At 45.5% G+C, this 17,251-nt stretch overlaps 1 protein-coding gene across 1 annotated transcript in view; it reads right to left on the bottom strand.

The window, feature by feature from the left end:
- SLC12A8 (solute carrier family 12 member 8) overlaps window positions 1-17,251 on the bottom strand; it is a 740,719-nt gene that overhangs the window by 291,644 nt on the left and 431,824 nt on the right. The window contains exons 3-4 of the mRNA XM_086957437.1: window positions 13,698-13,844; window positions 8,239-8,430 (exon numbers count right to left, since the gene is read on the bottom strand). Coding sequence (XP_086813563.1) covers window positions 8,239-8,430; window positions 13,698-13,844 — 339 coding nt within the window. The remainder of the gene's footprint in view (window positions 1-8,238; window positions 8,431-13,697; window positions 13,845-17,251) is intronic.

Below are 17,251 nucleotides of genomic sequence, written 5' to 3'. Positions count from 1 at the left end.
GACTGGATGGACCCCAGGACGGGGTAGGATTAAAGTGTGCAGTGGATTGGCAGTGAGAGGGACAGGCATTCCGATGGTCCTCAACTCTCCTGCCTTAACACTTCATTTAAGGACTGAGATGAATTTTGGGGAGGCTGCCTGTGTTCAGGTACCTCGGAGGGCCAGTGCGTTATGCGGTGCCCTGGATTTCAAGTAAGATAACTGTTTGTTGTAGCACGTTGTGGCCTGTCGGCACAATGTGCGCAGGAGAGGATTCTAGACTATGAACAACTTGATGCTTTGTCACCTGAGACTACAATTTTCATTTCATTGTGCCTTTAATATGTGTATGCCAGAAGGTTTTTGCCACTGGTCAGGTACCTCTGAGGGCCGAGGCGTTATGCAGTACCCTGGTTCAGGTAATAGAACTGTTTACTGTTAGCGCGTTGTAGCCTGCCGGCATAATGTGCGCAATAGAGTGTTCAAGAGGATGGTCAGCTTAATCCTATGCTGAAATGTAATATCTATTTTACCATATTAGTGCTTTGACATATGAATATCACTAAAATGTGAAGCATGCATATCTTCTATTTATCAAGTAGTATACCTATATTCATGAAGTGGTTATGTGGAATTAACCGGTTTGATGTTCATAAAATCTACGCCCTGAACAATATGAAAACAAGTTACTTACCTGTAACTTTGGTTCCCCAGTATTGGTAACTTTCATAGATTCCCATGCTTTGTATCATTCCCCGTCGTCGGAATGGGAGCCTTGGTAAATAAAAAATACCATAGTAGTAAGCACAAAAGTGGAAAAAAAGGCCTAGGCCTCATCTCATTTTGTAGCTTATCCACCTCTTTTTGTAAAAGAGACCACATTCATGCAATAACCAATCAGAGCAGCCTCACCACATAGAACCTTCCTGAGAGAGCCTCAGATTTTCGTAGCCGTTGTGGAACAGCAACAATCTTTGTACAATAAGGCTGAGCTTTCCCACGGAAGGAGGGTGGGCGCATGGGAATCTATGAAAGTTACCAATACTGGGGAACCAAAGTTACAGGTAAGTAACTTGTTTTCTTGCCCCAGTATTGGAACTTTCATAGATTCCCATGCTTTGTATCAGAGTAGCTAGCAGTAAACATAAGGCATATTTTGTCACCTGTTTATCTGCAAACACAAACATTATTCTGATAAGAAAAAAGATATACCTATATAGATATATAATATATATGTAAAGAAATATCACAAAGTAGAAACAAACACAAGTGATACAAAATATGCAATACAGGAAGGCGGGATAGTAAGGAAAGCTCACCGTCTCATTGAAAAAGGTTCCTCAAGACTGCTTGACCCACTGCTGCATCCTCTCTCACAGAAGAATCCAAGCAGTAGTGCCGAGTGAAGGTGTGGATACTGCTCCACGTCGCCGCTCTACAGATGTCCTTGATTGAGACTCCTGAGAATAGAGCCACAGATGAAGCCATCGATCTTGTAGAATGAGCACGAACTGTTTGTTCAAGTGGCTTGCCTGCCTCTCGATGGTAAAACTGGATTGCATTCGATATCCAGCGCGAAATACAGGGTTTTGACATTGGATATCCTTTCCGCGGAGCACTGTAAGAGACAAATAGCTGGGAAGATTTCCTGAATTGCTTTGTCTGCTCCAAGTAAAATTTTAGACATCTATGAATGTCTAAAGAATGTAACGCCCTCTCTACTGGCGTAGAGCGCCGTGGGAAGAAGGACTTTAAGATCACAGGCTCATTCAGATGGAACTCTGATGGGACTTTTGGAATAAATTTCGGATTTGTCCGCAGGATGAGAACATCATTTTTGAATTGCAGAAAAGGTTCTACAATCGTGAATGCCTGAAGCTCACTAACTCTTCTAGCCGATGTCAAAGCTAAGAGAAGAGCAAGTTTCCATGAAACAAACTTCATATCCGCCCTGTGAATAGGCTCAAACGGAGCTTTCATCAGGTGGGATAGAACCAAATTAAGGTGCCAGGCCGGTGGTGGAGGCCGGACTGGAGGAAAAACTCTGAACAAGCCCTTCAGAAATTGCTTAACAATTCTTGCAGACCAAAGGGGAGGACCTGATGACGTGCGTCTAAATCTGGAAATGGCCGCCAGATGAACCTTCACAGAAGAATGAGCCAATCCATACTTGGCCAGAGACAGGATGTAAGGCAAAAGTTGGTGCGGTGCCGAAGTGTATGGGTGTAAATCTTGTCTCCGACACCAAAGGCAGAACCTTTTCCACTTCGCCCTATAAGTCTTATTTGTACTTGGCGCACGAGCCTGAGCTAGAATGTCTCTACATTCCCCTGGGAGATTTAAATCCTGGAACTCTCTGTACTCAGGAGCCACGCTGTCAATTGGAGTGAGTTCAGAACCGGATGTAGTACTTGTCCGTGAGCCATGGTCAATAGCGACTGAACAGGCCGCAAGAGAATCGGGTGGTCTTGGGAGAGAAGAAGAAGTTCTGTGTACCAGAATTGCCGGGGTCACGCCGGTGAAATCAAAATCATCCTGCACGGTTCCGCTTTGAGTTTTCTGATCAGTCTCGGGATTAGTGGAATTGGTGGAAAGGCGTAGACAAATGCGCCGTACCAAGCTATCAAAAGTGCATTCCTCAAGGATCCTTGATGGTGATCCCTGCTTAGGTAGCACTGGCATTTGGCGTTCTGCGGTGTCGCAAAAAGATCAATGGTTGGGGTCCCCCAACGTGAAAATACTTCCTCAAGAATGGTCTGATCCAATTCCCACTCGTGGCTGATTGACCTCTGGCGACTTAAAGCATCCGCTGTGGAATTGAGTACCCCCGCGAGATGTTCCGCTGATAGAAGGATCTTGTGCTGGATCACCCAGTTCCAATTTTTCTGTGCTTCCTTCGAAAGGGTACAGGATCTTGTCCCGCCCTGCTTGTTTATGTAGTGCATGGCCCTGGTATTGTCCATACGAACCAGCACTGTACGGTTCTGTATCCTTGGAAGGAAAGCCTGCAAGGCTAGACAAAAATCCTTAAGTTCTAGCAGATTGATGTGGAATTTGCATTGAACTGCGCTCCAATGACCACTGACTTTCAGCTCTTGTAGAACCGCTCCACAACCCTCCATAGAGGCATCTGTTGTCAGCACCATGGGAGATGGAGGAAGCTGGAATGTCAAACCCACTGAGATGTTTTCTTTTACCAACCACCAGCTGCTTGCTTTCTTCATCACTGGTGTTACCACGATTTTGTCGTTGAAGGAGCCTGTTGCCTGACGCCATTGCTTGTCTAGTTGCTCCTGCAGTGGACGCATCCGAAGCCTGCAGTGCGGAATCAATGGTAAGCAGGATGATATCGATCCGAGAAGGGATTTGTACCGACGGACCGACAGAGACTTCCTTGTTTGCAGGAGGCGAGCTGACAGTATAAGTTTGCTTTGGCATTCTTCTGACGGAAAAGCCTTGCAACAATCTGTATCCAGGATTGCACCCAAAAACTTTGTCCTTTTGGATGGTCGCAGGATTGATTTCTCGCTGTTGAGCCGAAGACCCAGCTGCTTGAAAAGTTGACTGCAGCTTGTGACCGCTTTGGAAGCTTCTTGGAACGAAGGAGCCTTTACTAGCCAATCGTCCAGGTATGGGAAGACTTCTAAAGACTACCTCCTTAGAAAAGCTGCCACAGGAGCTAGTACCTTTGTAAAGATTCTTGGTGCGGACCGGAGACCAAAGGGCAGCACCTTGAACTGAAAGTGGCTCTTGCCTACTGTAAATCGAAGATATTGCCTGTGATCTGGGTGGATGGGCACATGGAAACATGCATCCTCTAAATCCAGAGTTGCCATGTAGTCCCCTGGATTGAGCAGACGTAGGATGTCTTGGAGGGTGACCATCCTGAATGACAACTTTAGGAGATAGGTTTTGAGCTCTTGAAGATCTAGTATCGGACGCCACTTCTCCTTTGTCTTGTGAACCAGGAAGAACCTGATATAAAATCCTTTCCCCTTTTGGTAGTGAGGTACAGGCTCTATTGCCCTCTTGATGACGAGTTGGTGGGCTTCGAGACGAAGAAGACCAAGATGTTTGGGCGTGGTGGCGTCTGGAGCTCTTGTTGGAGGAAGATGTTGGAACTCCAAAGTGTGTCCTTCCTTGATGATATTTAGAACCCACTGGTCTGATGATATGACCTTCCAGCTGCATAGACAATGGGCAACCCTGCCCCCCACTGGTGTTAACGAAGGGACATGAACAGTAGAAAGAGCCACCGGCAGCTATTGACGTTTAGAGTTGTCTCTGCCCTGTCGCCCCTGACGTCCTCTCGACGGCTGGCGAGAGGAAGACGCCGATTGACCTTGCCGCTGTGAATATTGGGGCTTGTACGATTGAGTAGGTTGTGAATAGGAAGAGTAGCGCTGTTGGTTGCTGCCTCTGTACGATGAGAAGCCTCTTCCTCTTGCACCCTTAAAAGGGACTTTGCGATAGGTCAAAGTTCCTAAGGACTTGGCCGTGTCCGCATCCTTTTTTATGCTTTGCAAGGTATCATCCACGTGCTTCCCAAACAACAGTTCCCCATCATAAGGTAAGTCTAAAATGTTGTTTAGTACTTCCAGACGAAACCATGTGGCTCGCAGCCAGCCCTAGCGCTGCAAAACCGCTGAACCTGCCAGCGCTCGGAAGGCCGTTGTCGCTATATCCATAGCGCAGTCTATAACCTCTGAAGAGGCACGTTCACCTTCCATCAAGATCTTTTTGACCTCATCCTTCGACCCATCTGGAAGTTCTTCTACAAATGGAGACAGGTCACACCACATCTGGCGATCATACCTCCCCAGGACAGCATTTGCCGCTCGAACGAGGAGGCTGGCCATTGTAGAGAACCTCTTCCCCACATTATCCAGACGCCTCCCTTCCTTATCCAGTGGTGTTGTCAGCGGCGTTGATGGGTTCTTTGATTTACTCTGCGCCGCCTGGGAGATGACAGTCTGGCTTTGGCTGACCAGTGAGGCATGCGGGGCTGCCCTCTGGTGCTCTATATTTCTTCTCCAGCCGGGGAATAACCGGGAGGACCGTCGCTGGATTTTGTATGGCTTTGATACCCTCTGACCAAACATTTTCTATGATGGGGATAGAACGAACCGACTTCCTGTATGGCTCTTTGAAGTCGTATAAAAAACAGTCAGTTTGAACCGTTGAAATGGACAGACCAAACCTCTTAGCTGCTCTTTCCATGAGATTATGAAAACCTCCAATGTCTGCTGGAGGAGAACTTGCGGTATCCGGCACTTGGACATCTGGATCCTGAAGACCATCAATATTCCAGTCCCTATCTGGATCCTGGTCAGGGTCAACCTGCTGCTCTTCATCGGATGAGACATCATCATCCTGGATATGAACCACCTCTTGAGGAGCTTCCCTGGGCTCTGGTTCGCGTACCCTTGAAGGCAACGGTGTTTCCGCCACTGCCTGCGGTGCCGGAATAGAGGGTGAAGGAGGACGTACTTGTTGTCCCTCCGGCTGAGATGGGAACCTCCTCCTGTAATCTTGTAACATTAACTGTAAGTCCGAGATAAGAGAGGACGGCATCGCCACCATGTCCTGGTGTGGCCCTTGTTGAGAACTCTCTGGGTGAACACACACTTGAGGTCTCTCTTCATAAGTGTTCTGCTGCATATAGTGGTGCTCTTCCACCTCGCCTTCGTCAGAACTGGACCCCTGGCATTTGACCTGCAGGTTTGATGGGCTATAAGCCGGACCGTAAGGACCTTCATCCTCCTCTTCAGAGTCGTCGTCCAAAAGCAACGATGGAGGTAAAGATGTGACACGCCGTGGAGACGTCATTTCCGGAGTAATATGCCTCTTTTTGAGAGAGATACAGAGGACTGGAGTCGTCGACGACGTCGTTGACGGAGTCTTTGTCGATGGTAGAAGTCTTGTCGACGATGTCGTAAACGGAGTCGTCAACGAAGAGACTGCGCTCGTCGTCGAAGGTTGGCTCGTCGACGGTGAGATGACTCTCGTCGACGAATGTTGGATCGTCGACGGTGTCGTCGACGAGCTCGTCGTCATGATCATAGCAGCTGTCGTCGTCGACGTCGTTCTGTCGTCGTCATTGCCGTCGACACTAGCCTCGTCGTCATCATCGTCGACGTGAATTATGTAAGCTTCGTCGACGATGAACAAGAAGCAGGCACTTTAAACGTCGACGACGGTTTAGATGCCGTCGACATAACCATCGTCGACGAGCCCGTCGACGAGGTTATTTTCAGAGACAAGTCTTTCCTGACAGGAATCGTCGACGTACCTGTAATTTTTGCCGTCAACGGACGCTGTTTTTGGTCCAAAGCAGTGTCCTGAGGAGCAGTAGAAGGTTTTTTGCCATTCTTTCCTTTTTCTGAAGGCGGAGAAGACTCAGAGACTACCTTCTTAGCTTTATTTGCTGCCTGTGACTCCTCAAGCTGTCCCTGCCTCTCCTTTTCACCGTGGTGAGGAGATTTTAGGGAAGCAGGCCTATCAGACCTATCAGAGTTCCCAAGCAAGGCCCTAACAGGGGGCTCAGTAGACGTAGGGGGGAAGACCTACCCCTCTTCTTTGATCTTCTTGAGGACGCAGTTGAAGAAGAGTTCTCACTGTCAGAAGACAAACCTCCCTCTCGAGTCTTCATTTTCTGTAACCAGGTCAGTAGACGGCCTTCTCTGTCCCTCAAGGTTTTAGAGGAGAAGGTCCTGCAAATCTTGCACTCTGTGGCCTTGTGGTCCGGGTACAAACAATATATGCAATCTTGATTTTTGTCCTCCACAAACATCATCTTCTTCGAACAGGTAGCACAAGCTCTAAACAGAGACTTCTTTTCCTTGTCAGACATAGTGAAAAAATGAAGTAAAGTTGAGATAAAGTGAAGAAAATTGAGCAGAGCTCAATGGAGACACCCTAGCACAACGTGAGGTAGAAAATCTGAGGCTCTGAGGCTCTCTCAGGAAGGTTCTATGTAGTGAGGCTGCTCTGATTGGTTATTGCAAGAATTTGGTCTCTTTTACAAAAAGAGGTGGATAAGCTACAAAATGAGATGAGGCCTAGGCCTTTTTTTCACTTTTGTGCTTACTACTATGGTATTTTTTATTTACTGAGGCGCCCATTCCGACGACGGGGAATAATACAAAGCATGGGAATCTATGAAAGTTCCAATACTGGGGCAAAACCGCATTATGAGATTTCATGGGCATGACAGGGTTGTGGAGTGAGAGGGATGTTGGTAGTGGTGGAGAGATGAGAGTGTCACGTTGTTCACACACTATGGTTATTTTTGCTATTTCACTTTACCGTTCTACCTTGACTGCTGCACATTTTGGAATGGTAAAGTAAAAAGATAATTATTAAGCGTGGAGAAGCACAAAAATCGAAGCGAGTGACCCTGTAGTGCATTCCGTCTGCCAGGCCCTCAGAAAAAAATTTAAATGGCGAGTGGGAGGAAAAGGGGTGGAAAGAAGCGGAACAACAGAAGGCAGGAAGGTCTGGGAGATGGGAGGGATGCTTTGAGGCAATAGAGAGAATGCCGGAAGAGGGTCTGTCCTTATACAAAATCTATTAGGCAGTTCTCTCATCCAATGGCTAATGCCAGCTGAACCACAGTATCCATTGGCTGAAAGAGGGTGTCCAAAATACAGAAAGAGAGAGAGAGAAAGAGAGAGTGCAAGTATGTGTGTGGCGACAACAGCTCTCATCAGAGCTGTCTGTAGGAGAGACGTAAAAAAAGTTTAAGTCTAGGCCCAATGTAAAGGCAGAAATACATAAGGAACAGTTATATTCACATCCAATTAGTACAATAGTAGATGATTGTTCTACAGTTCATCACAATTTTAATTCAGGTAAAGGATGAGAATGACATATTTAGCATGCACCACTCTCTCAACCACACATTATACAGCACTCTCAGACATTCACTAAGCTTTGACGTCACTGTCATCTTCACAATAACCTGTTAGGTTGTATTTTGCCAATCCTGCTGAGGAGCTGATTGAACTTGGAAACTTTGTATTTTGCAAGATTAGACAGCCCTAGACTGGGCGCTATCCAGGCCCTTCAAACAGCAATCTTTATTAAAACCTCTATTATATTTTTGCTTTTTCCTGCATACTAAAAAACACTTTCCAAGCCTGTTGCCTTTTTTTAGAAAACAGAATGGAGAAATGCAATTTCCGGGGCAGACCAAATGCAGTTTGTATGCTTAAAGGATGAGTGTTGAAGGCTCTCTCTACAAGACTATTTATTTACCTGCCCAAAAACATACAGAAGTCCAACAGTTCCGCCAACCTTGCCTCCGAGTACTGTCGAGATCATGGAATACACCCCTCCGCTTCCGATGCTGCATCGCTCACAGACACCAATGCCAGACAACACTGTCACCAAGGCAACCAGGACGACAAAGGACACCAGAAACATGCCGAGTAGGATGCCGGTGTTCCCCTAATGACAAAGGAAAAATAAATCAAAATTACATATAGTAAGTCCCCTTGCGAAGGAGACAGTCAGTTAAAAGTTGAACTGTCCAGCTAAGCAGAGAACATTCTTGCACTTGTTGGGGAGACCCCATTAACCCCTCCCATGCTCGTGATGGAACTGTTCCGTCACGAGCCTCGGGTGGGCTGTGCTGGTGACTGTACAGTTCCGGCACGACCCGCTCGCCGCGCCTGCGCGGCGCGAATTCTGTGCCTGCGCTGACGTTCTGAAGAGCGGGCGGGGCCGTGACGGAACCGTTCTGTCACAAGCACAGCTCACTGCGGACTGTGACGGAGCGGTTCCGTCTCGAGCACGGGACCGCCTGCGGCCCCGCCTCCCCCTTAGCGCTGCAGCCGAATAGCCGCCGCAGCGAAAGGGTTAAAGGCTACCAAACGTGAACTGTTGCAATCAGAGGTCTGCTACACTCTGGTATCAGCAGATTACTCACCCAACAGTACAAAAAATATAAAATACTCTGAAGGGTTGGCTGAATAAGAAACACTTACCAGGAACACCTATTCCCATTCAGGATATCATATATTAGGTAGGTATGTTAGGATATTAGGAGAGCCTCTTGAGGACAGCTATCAAGTTCTCGAACACTCGCAAGGTTTCCATTTCCGCAGCGTTAGTTCATTTTAGATCACTTTACCTCAGAGCCAAAAACAAATACGGATTTGATGGGGGGTCAATTAAATATGAGTACACTTTTCAGAAAAAGGAAGACAAAGGCTCAACAGCAGTCAGTTTGAAAGGTTTTGCTGCCCAATTTATTCAATTATGTATTTACTTGAAAAGAGTTTGATCAGAAATGTTGTACAAGAGTTTTTTCTTTTTGGTACGCAAGCCTTTAGATAGGCTAGGTGGTTTACATAAACAAGTAAGCACCATTGTTAATCCTGAATTGCACGGACGAACAACATAATCACATATCAAACTACAACACTAAACAAAAGTAAGACTAGGGATAATATTTGCATATTTTTACTGCGTGGTTGAGAGCAGAAAGGATGCTTACTACTGGTAATTTCCAGTGACAGAACGGGAGAGTTTTTTAGAGTTGTTTTGAAGTCCTTCAAAGGCGGGTTCGTCTTGATGGCCAATAGAAGCGAGTAGCCGAGTGGGATAGTCCTCCCAGGTAGAAAGACCCTATCATAAAGCTGCATAGGGGGTGTGGGTGAAGGTAGGACGTGCTGATGGGCTGGTTTTAGGTTGTAGATATGGGCAATTTGCATTAAGATACTGGAGTAGTAGCCTGGGGATGAACCAATAATACCTTTGTAAACCAATGTAAGAACATGGGAAGGACTCTATTTTTTACAGAAAGCCAGCAAACCTGTGGACGACAGTGAAAAATAGGGCTATATGCATTGAGAGTGTGAATAGGGTTCTGATGGTAAAATGTAAGCATTTATCCAGTGGGAGAAAGACATTGTGGAAGCCCAGTAGTAAGCCCTTCAAGTGCCTTGGCTATGTGGAATGATATGTAAGAGTGGATCTTACATATGTTTAGAATCTAGTACCATTCAGCAGTGATTGTGGCTCTAATTAAACATTTTAGCCGCAAATATGTGCCCAAGAGAACACAAAGGCTTCTGGCAGTGCACATGAAGCTTAGGGTTTCAGGAAGGAAGTAGGCTGCCAAAGAAAGAGAAGTAGTAACAGAGGATGAGGAGGGAAACTACAGGACCACTGTCTTTCACAGATTCAACATGAGTGAATGTGGGGACATTCAGTGACGTACGGCTGTTAAACCATCAGCCATAGGTGGTAAGAGAGATCCAAGAAGAGGACAGAACCCAGAACAGAGCCTCGTGGGATTCCGATTGGTAAAGCAGTAGATAAAATCAGTCAAAAAGGTGGGAACAAAATGAATTAGGGGCAGAGCTCAAGTTAAAGTGTGTCACTTCGGTTGCTAACAGGCTATGGTGATAAGCTGTTTTAAAGACTGCATACAGGTCAGTGAGCATAATGACAGATGAGAGATTATTGTGGTGTGCAATAGTTATAAAGTTAGTTGCGTGCGGGCAATTTCAGTGGAGCGAAGAGCACAGCAACCAGATTGACTAGTTTCTTAGGAATTTAGAAACAAGAAAAGAAGGTTAAAGGCAAGGTCCCTCTTTTTTGGAAAAAAAGGAAGCTAGGATGCTGGACCACAATACATTGAGACAATAAATTTAGTATGGCTCTCTTTAATATAGGTAGCACTACGGCAGATGTAACGTTTGCAAATACCAGACTTAAGTGAATGAATAAAAAAGAGGTAACGCAAAGAAGAATGTTAAAAGTGAGACCAACAGGATTGGTAGTTTGAGAGCAAGGTGCAAGTGTCAGAAAGAGTGCACGATGGACTGGCAGAGTTGTGAATAAGGATTCATTGCTGAGCAATGTATTAGTGAATACATATAGCCTGGCCCAGTAGAGCTGGAGGACCAGCCGGGTGTAAGAGTAATGCATACAAACGGTTTCTACAACTGTAGTCACTTTGGAAGAGAAGTAATAGGCAATGTCTGCTGCTGAGAATGGAAACAGTGTGATGGTTGCTTGTGGTGGCAAGAGTATGTTGTTGAGAGTATGTATGCCCCAGAAGTTTAAGGGGCTGTCAGTGAGATGCAGAAGTGGCATTATCGTGCTATGCAAGGTTGATGATAATGTTCTTAAGACTCGTTTGTATTCATGAAAGCCGTCAGTGGTTTGTATCTTGCACATTACTTGGTTTCAGTGCGTGAATGTTGGGCGTGACCCAGCGCTAATGGAGAGAGGCTGCTGGGCAGAACAAGGATACTGGCTAGTTAGAGTCAAAAGGATTAAACTCATACCGCGCTACCTGGAGACCAACAATTAACTACAGTGCAAATAAAAGTTTATTGGCAGCCACGTCGTTAATAATTGGTATTCCTACACTTGAATTTCGAGGAGGCCTTTATAGCTTATCAAAGGCAGCACTTAACAAACAGTATTACCAATACGCAGGGCTTGTTTTAGGCCAGGCACAAGCTAGGACTCTGCACGGGCAGCTCGCCCTGCCCCTACAAGAAGCAAAACTTTGATGCCGGAATAGGGGCCTCCAAAATATCATTTTGTGTAGGACAAAACTTTTGCACCATGAAAAATGCATATTTATCTCCATGATCAAGCGACCTAAGTGGCATTAATATAAGAACGGTGTGTGCAAGTCACTAGGAACAGTGCCAGTTCTAATCTCATAAGACTTTTAGCATGAGCAATTGTTCCTAGTTAAACACATTAATAAGTAATTAACATGGCTTTGCATCAACAACGGCACAGTATGTTCTAAAAGCTTGCTCTATTACGCGGAACAAAAAAAAGTAACACTTTAGTGCATCTCTTTTGTTTGCCACATGCACCTTGCCCAAAGGTGGATTTATTATTTTAGCTTACACTTGTGTACGGAAGAGGAAAAGGTGCCTGGTGTCCGGCTACCACAAATTTACTGCTTAAGAATTGGCAAACTTCCTTATCATCATTATACATTGATATGTTTTATCTCGAAGAATTAATATGAAGAACATGCCTGTGCAACAATCCTTTTTTTTATCTCTTCTCAAATAAACTATTTACAAATCCATTTGAAAGTTTGAATCTGTCAATGTATCACATACCTCTCACAAAGGCACCAGTGGTAAGGCATTGCGTTGATTTCTTAAGAGTTTGAACATAAACCTTATTTTGAAAGCAGTAGTCCTTTTTACTTCAACTGTAGTGAAACTTTGAATTAAATATTGAATTTGGAAGGCATTCTCGCCTCCTATTCAGAGATTGAAACATGTGGCCGTGCTTATAGGTGAGAACATTGCTCACCAATTCTATTTTAAGACAACTTATGTTGATCCCCCTCTGATTTTATTTACTGGATCTGCTGATCCAGACAATTTGGGGCAGAACAGATGCAGATGACTTGTGGAGTCGAGTCTATATATCGGGTGGATCAGGTGGGTCTTCACGCTTTTTTTTGGACCTTCGGATGTCAACTTGAGACAAAGGTATGGCGTTCCAGAGGGCTAAGCATTGAAAGAAAGTATTTGGTGGTCAAAGGGCATATAGTCGGATACTATAAGAGCAGCAATTTGGATAAGTATTGCAACAGCAGTTCAAGCAAAATGTGTTGAGTTTTTACAAGCAAACATAGGTCTCAAATTTTGTGAGCTGTGGAACTTAAGCATTGTTTTGGCATGGACATCGAGGCAGTACTCAAATGGCTTATGAGGCTCTATACAATGATGAGTGCAATTTGGTGGCATCAGCAGTAACAGAAAGATCCTATTAAAGCAACAAAGGATGTAAACTGGGTCTTGGTTGGTAGGAGTTGCAGGCCCTGAAGTACTATATGAGCACTTGTCCAACATCCAGCTTTACCCTTCCCCCACAACCTGCACCTCACGCTCTCTTCATCTTTCTCCAGTCTAGACCACTTTAGAGCAAGAAAAGGCATCAAGTAAGGTATATGGTGTGCTTGGTGTCAGTTACGGAAGGCACACCGAGCCAGCTTTGACTGTCAGGAAGCCTTCTAGGGTACAATTCTGTGAAGATAATTCTGTACAACTCTGCCCATTCACATTTCCTCAGGCGGTAGACACAAAAAAAAGGTGTTGCTGCCTACCTTCTCATTACAGGGCAAGGCAGGTGGGCCCCCAGTGGCATAAGAGGCCGAACGCAACTGCACAGGAACTGAGCTGCACGTGCTGCTGCTTCTGTAGCAGACAGGCAGGCAAAAGTGTTCACAGGCAGAGAAGCTCCCCAGAGGAGACAATGCCATAGGGTTGGCCCAGCTATACTAAGGTGACTACTGCAGCACACTAATCTCGTCACAGATCGAGGCCTTTTGCCTTTACCCTGCGTTCTTCCCCTGATCACAGAGGTCTGCGTTTGATAGAGCAACTAAGAGTTTCAAGAACATCATGTTGGGGAATCTGCAAGAAGCCACGCACCTATCTACACTCAACCAGGAGTAGCCTGGAGAGGTTCTCTCAAAACAACAGAAAACAAAAGAAAGACTCAGTAAGCCTGACCTACTCCTTCCTAACTCTTACTCCCCTTACTTTCAGTTCTCCTCAGAGCCACTTCTTGTCTTAACTCACAACGCGTTACAGTGCAGAGATAGCTGCTTCGCCTCACTTCCACTTCCCTATCCCTCTTCATGCAGTGGGTCTCTTAGATTAACATTTAGAAAAGCAAATGCAGCCTATAAAAAATACTGAATACAACTCACTTACCACCAGCCACCCAGTCCTCAAAAAGAGAACTACGCCAAAAATGTTGATCGTGCAGGACGTGAAGACTCCATCCCAAGTACCGAAGAGCACTGGCTCCCACACAAACAAAGGAATCTTCCACCATGGTTCCGTCTGACTCTGAGTTACCTGTTGAAGGAAAATGCTCCATAATTTCAGATTTAGGATCACAAAAACTGCCCTTTTTATCCTGAAAAGTAGCTGCATGACAGGGTTTCGATAAATAGATTATTCTGTTACATGTACAATAAATAATGGTGTTATATGATGCAAGCTTGTTAATCATACGCACTGTGGGCGCTGATTCATCATGAAATGTTGTAGAAAATAGTTGCATTGACCTTTTCACACAGGAATTGTCAAACTGTGTAAATAACAAGTTGGCCTGGGCGAGGCCATAATTAACTACGCTTGAATAGTGATCTAGGTAATGGGCCATGTTATGTCTTCAGCAAAAAAAGCTGAGACATACCTTTTTAGCTATGGATGTATTTACATACATGCAGATGTTAACTCATAAGCTTTTAGGTAGTTAAGTCTAAAAAAACTCCTGATTCCTTGCTGCACATAAAATACATAAGATGTATTTCATCATCCCCAACCAGTGACTGTCCTTGTGCACACCCATTTAACTATTTACAATTTCTATAAAATGTATTTTATTTGCCTAGACAGTAGATTAATTGCAGGTAAAAAACATATTTGAGACCTTCTGAAATACATTTTAGGAGAGAGCTGAATGCACAACCCATCAAATGATCCGAGGAGCATAGCGGCCAGTGCGGATCAAGGAGGACTGATTCAAAGATCTGCATTCGAGCTGAGAGGCTCTATTGGTGTAGGAACCACTACTATTTGAGGGCCTTCAGGTACCACTGAATCCTTATCCGCCTTCTAGCATGCAGTTCGGCCAGGATACAAGGGGTCTTCAGACACAGCAGGCACAGAAGTTGCAAAACTGGGATCCATATTAAAGTAAAAAAACAACGCAATCATGTCACGTACGTCCAGAATTCTTAGATGAGGAGGAAAACCCTTCAAGCGGTTCATATCCAGTATCTCCCCTATGAAGATCAGTCTCTGCATGGTGGGAGATGAGACTTCAGAGCATGGAGCCTAATGTCAAAATCATGGTAAGGGTTATAGTGCACTAACGGTGTTCCATGACCAGCGCCCTGAGACCCTGCATTCACCAGACAATCGTCCAACTACAGAACTATATGGACTCCTGACCTCCATGGTGAAAGTCCAAAGACTATGAGCACGTTTGTGAAAACACATTAGGCAGTCATCAGTCTAAATTGCAGATTCAGATTCTGATTCTTTATTTCCTGCATAGTTACTTAAAACCATTGCAAAATTGTTACATAAAATACAGAAATAAATTAACAAACTCATCAGTATGTGTATCTAATTAAAAACATTTTTTAAAACCCCTTGTTGGGAACGTCTTTGCCATTATAAAGTCTGAGTTATTTGTAGGCATTGTGTGGGACTTTTTGTGTCTTACTACTATGAAATGAATATGTATTATTTTTAGTCCAGTCATGTGATTCTTTGCAGGTCATCATGATTGTTTTAGTCCAGTTATCTCCGATTATTGTGAAGGTTAACCCTTTACTTCTAGCAGTATGTTCTAGTCGTTGTCTGGTTAGGAACATATGCTTTTTAGCATTGTGCAGCCTGAGCCTTGTTCCGTTTCCGCTGACTTGGGCATTTTTTGTTCAGCCAGCATAAGAAATTTGACCAATCTACAGTTTAATTGTGTATTTCCTGGATTAAAGCATGCTAACACTGCTTGTCTCCTGGTCATAATGCCTTTCTGTCAGAAGGGTTCTTTAAAAAGCTGATTCCGTGCTTGGCACAGGTCCTTTCATAGGCAGATTAAGTGTAGTATATCGCCTCATTTGGTGTTGCACAGCCTGTACGACTCATGTGCTAGTGGCCTATGCCATGGTGGGAGGTTCTGAGCGTGGAAGGATTCCCATCCTGTGCCTCAAGAAGTTTGTTTTTATGGACTTCGAGTAGCCCTGGTTGAAGTACAATTGTGGAGCCAGTATTTTATAGGAGTCAAGGGTCATACAGGCGTGCGATCTGTTTGAGAAGGTTGCTTTATCTTCCACCAGAGAGATTTTTTTTAAGGATTTCCAAACCAGTTTCTTGAAATTGGAATAGCCGATTTGTGCATTCCAAAGTTCTGTGAGTTGGGTAGATTCTAGGGCTAGTTGTAGGTAGCTTCTGGCTTGGCACTGCTCCCTGTGCTGTATGTCCTGCCACAGCAGATAAATTAATGTATTTGAAGTGGCACTTCTGATCCTGTGCAAACAGATAATACACGCGCCATGCCTAGCTAGACCTTGCCGTAGAAGGCCAAACTCCAGCCTTATTTGAGCCGGTAATGTGTAGGATGGAAGGCTGAACAAGATTCTATAGGCCTTGACCTGTAAGCTTTCCAACACTTTTGCATCTCTTCCCCGCATTGCCTCACTGCCATAGGTAATTGAGGGGAGTAATTTGGCCCGGAGTACTTTCAGAAGTGGAGTCAGGGTAGGCCCCATTAGTTTGCTTGCAAGATTTTTCATTGTTAATGCAATCAGCAAACCTTTCCTTCTAACTTCCTCTTTCTGACGTCTAAACGTCCCATCCTTGTCAAATGTCACTCCAAGGTACTTGTATTCTTAAACTGGGACAAGTTTTGTACCACCAAGGAACCAGCTTTTTTGGAGGTTCTTTTTATTGTTTATTGATATTGTCCATGTCAATCAATCAATCAATCATAACACTTGTATAGCGCGCTACTCACCCGGAAGGGTCTCAAGGCGCTTGGGGGAAGGGGTCCGCTACTGCTCGAACAGCCAGGTCTTGAGTTGTCTCCTGAAGGCGAGGTGGTCCTGGGTCAGCCGAAGGTGGATGGGGAGGGAGTTCCATGTCTTGGCCGCCAGGTAGGAGAAGGATCTGCCTCCGGTGGTGGCTCTTCGGATGCGTGGTACGGCGGCGAGGGCGAGGCTAGTAGACCGTAGCTGGCGGGTGGGCGTGTAGAAGGTCAGGAGGTCGTTGAGGTATTTGGGGCCCAGGTTGTGGAGAGACTTGTGTGCGTGGGTGAGGAGCCTGAACGGGATCCTCTTGTTGACGAGGAGCCAGTGCAGGTCCCTCAGGTTGCCGGAGATGTGGCTGCGTCGGGGGAAGTCCAGAATGAGTCGGGCAGAGGCGTTCTGGATGCGTTGGAGTCTTTTCTGTAGCTTGGCTGTGGTTCCGACGAACAGGGTGTTTCTATAGTCCAGTCGGCTGGTGACGAGGGCCTGGGTGACCGTCTTCCTGGTTTCGGTCGGAATCCATCGGAAGATCTTGCGAAGCATGCGAAGGGTGTGAAAGCATGATGAGAAGACGGCGTTGACTTGTCTGGTCATCGAGAGGGAGGAGTCCAGGATGAAGCCCAGGTTGCGTGCGTGGTCTGTTGGCTTGGGGGCGGTGCCCAGGGCTGGGGGCCACTAGGAGTCGTCCCAGGCGGAGTGTGATGGTACCAGGATGATGACTTC

The sequence above is a fragment of the Lissotriton vulgaris genome, chromosome 2_1 (genome assembly GCF_964263255.1).
Source record: "Lissotriton vulgaris chromosome 2_1, aLisVul1.2, whole genome shotgun sequence".
Classification (NCBI taxonomy): Eukaryota; Metazoa; Chordata; class Amphibia; order Caudata; family Salamandridae; genus Lissotriton; species Lissotriton vulgaris.
Note: the sequence above shows the minus strand (reverse complement) of the source record. Positions and strands in the feature narration are given on the sequence as shown.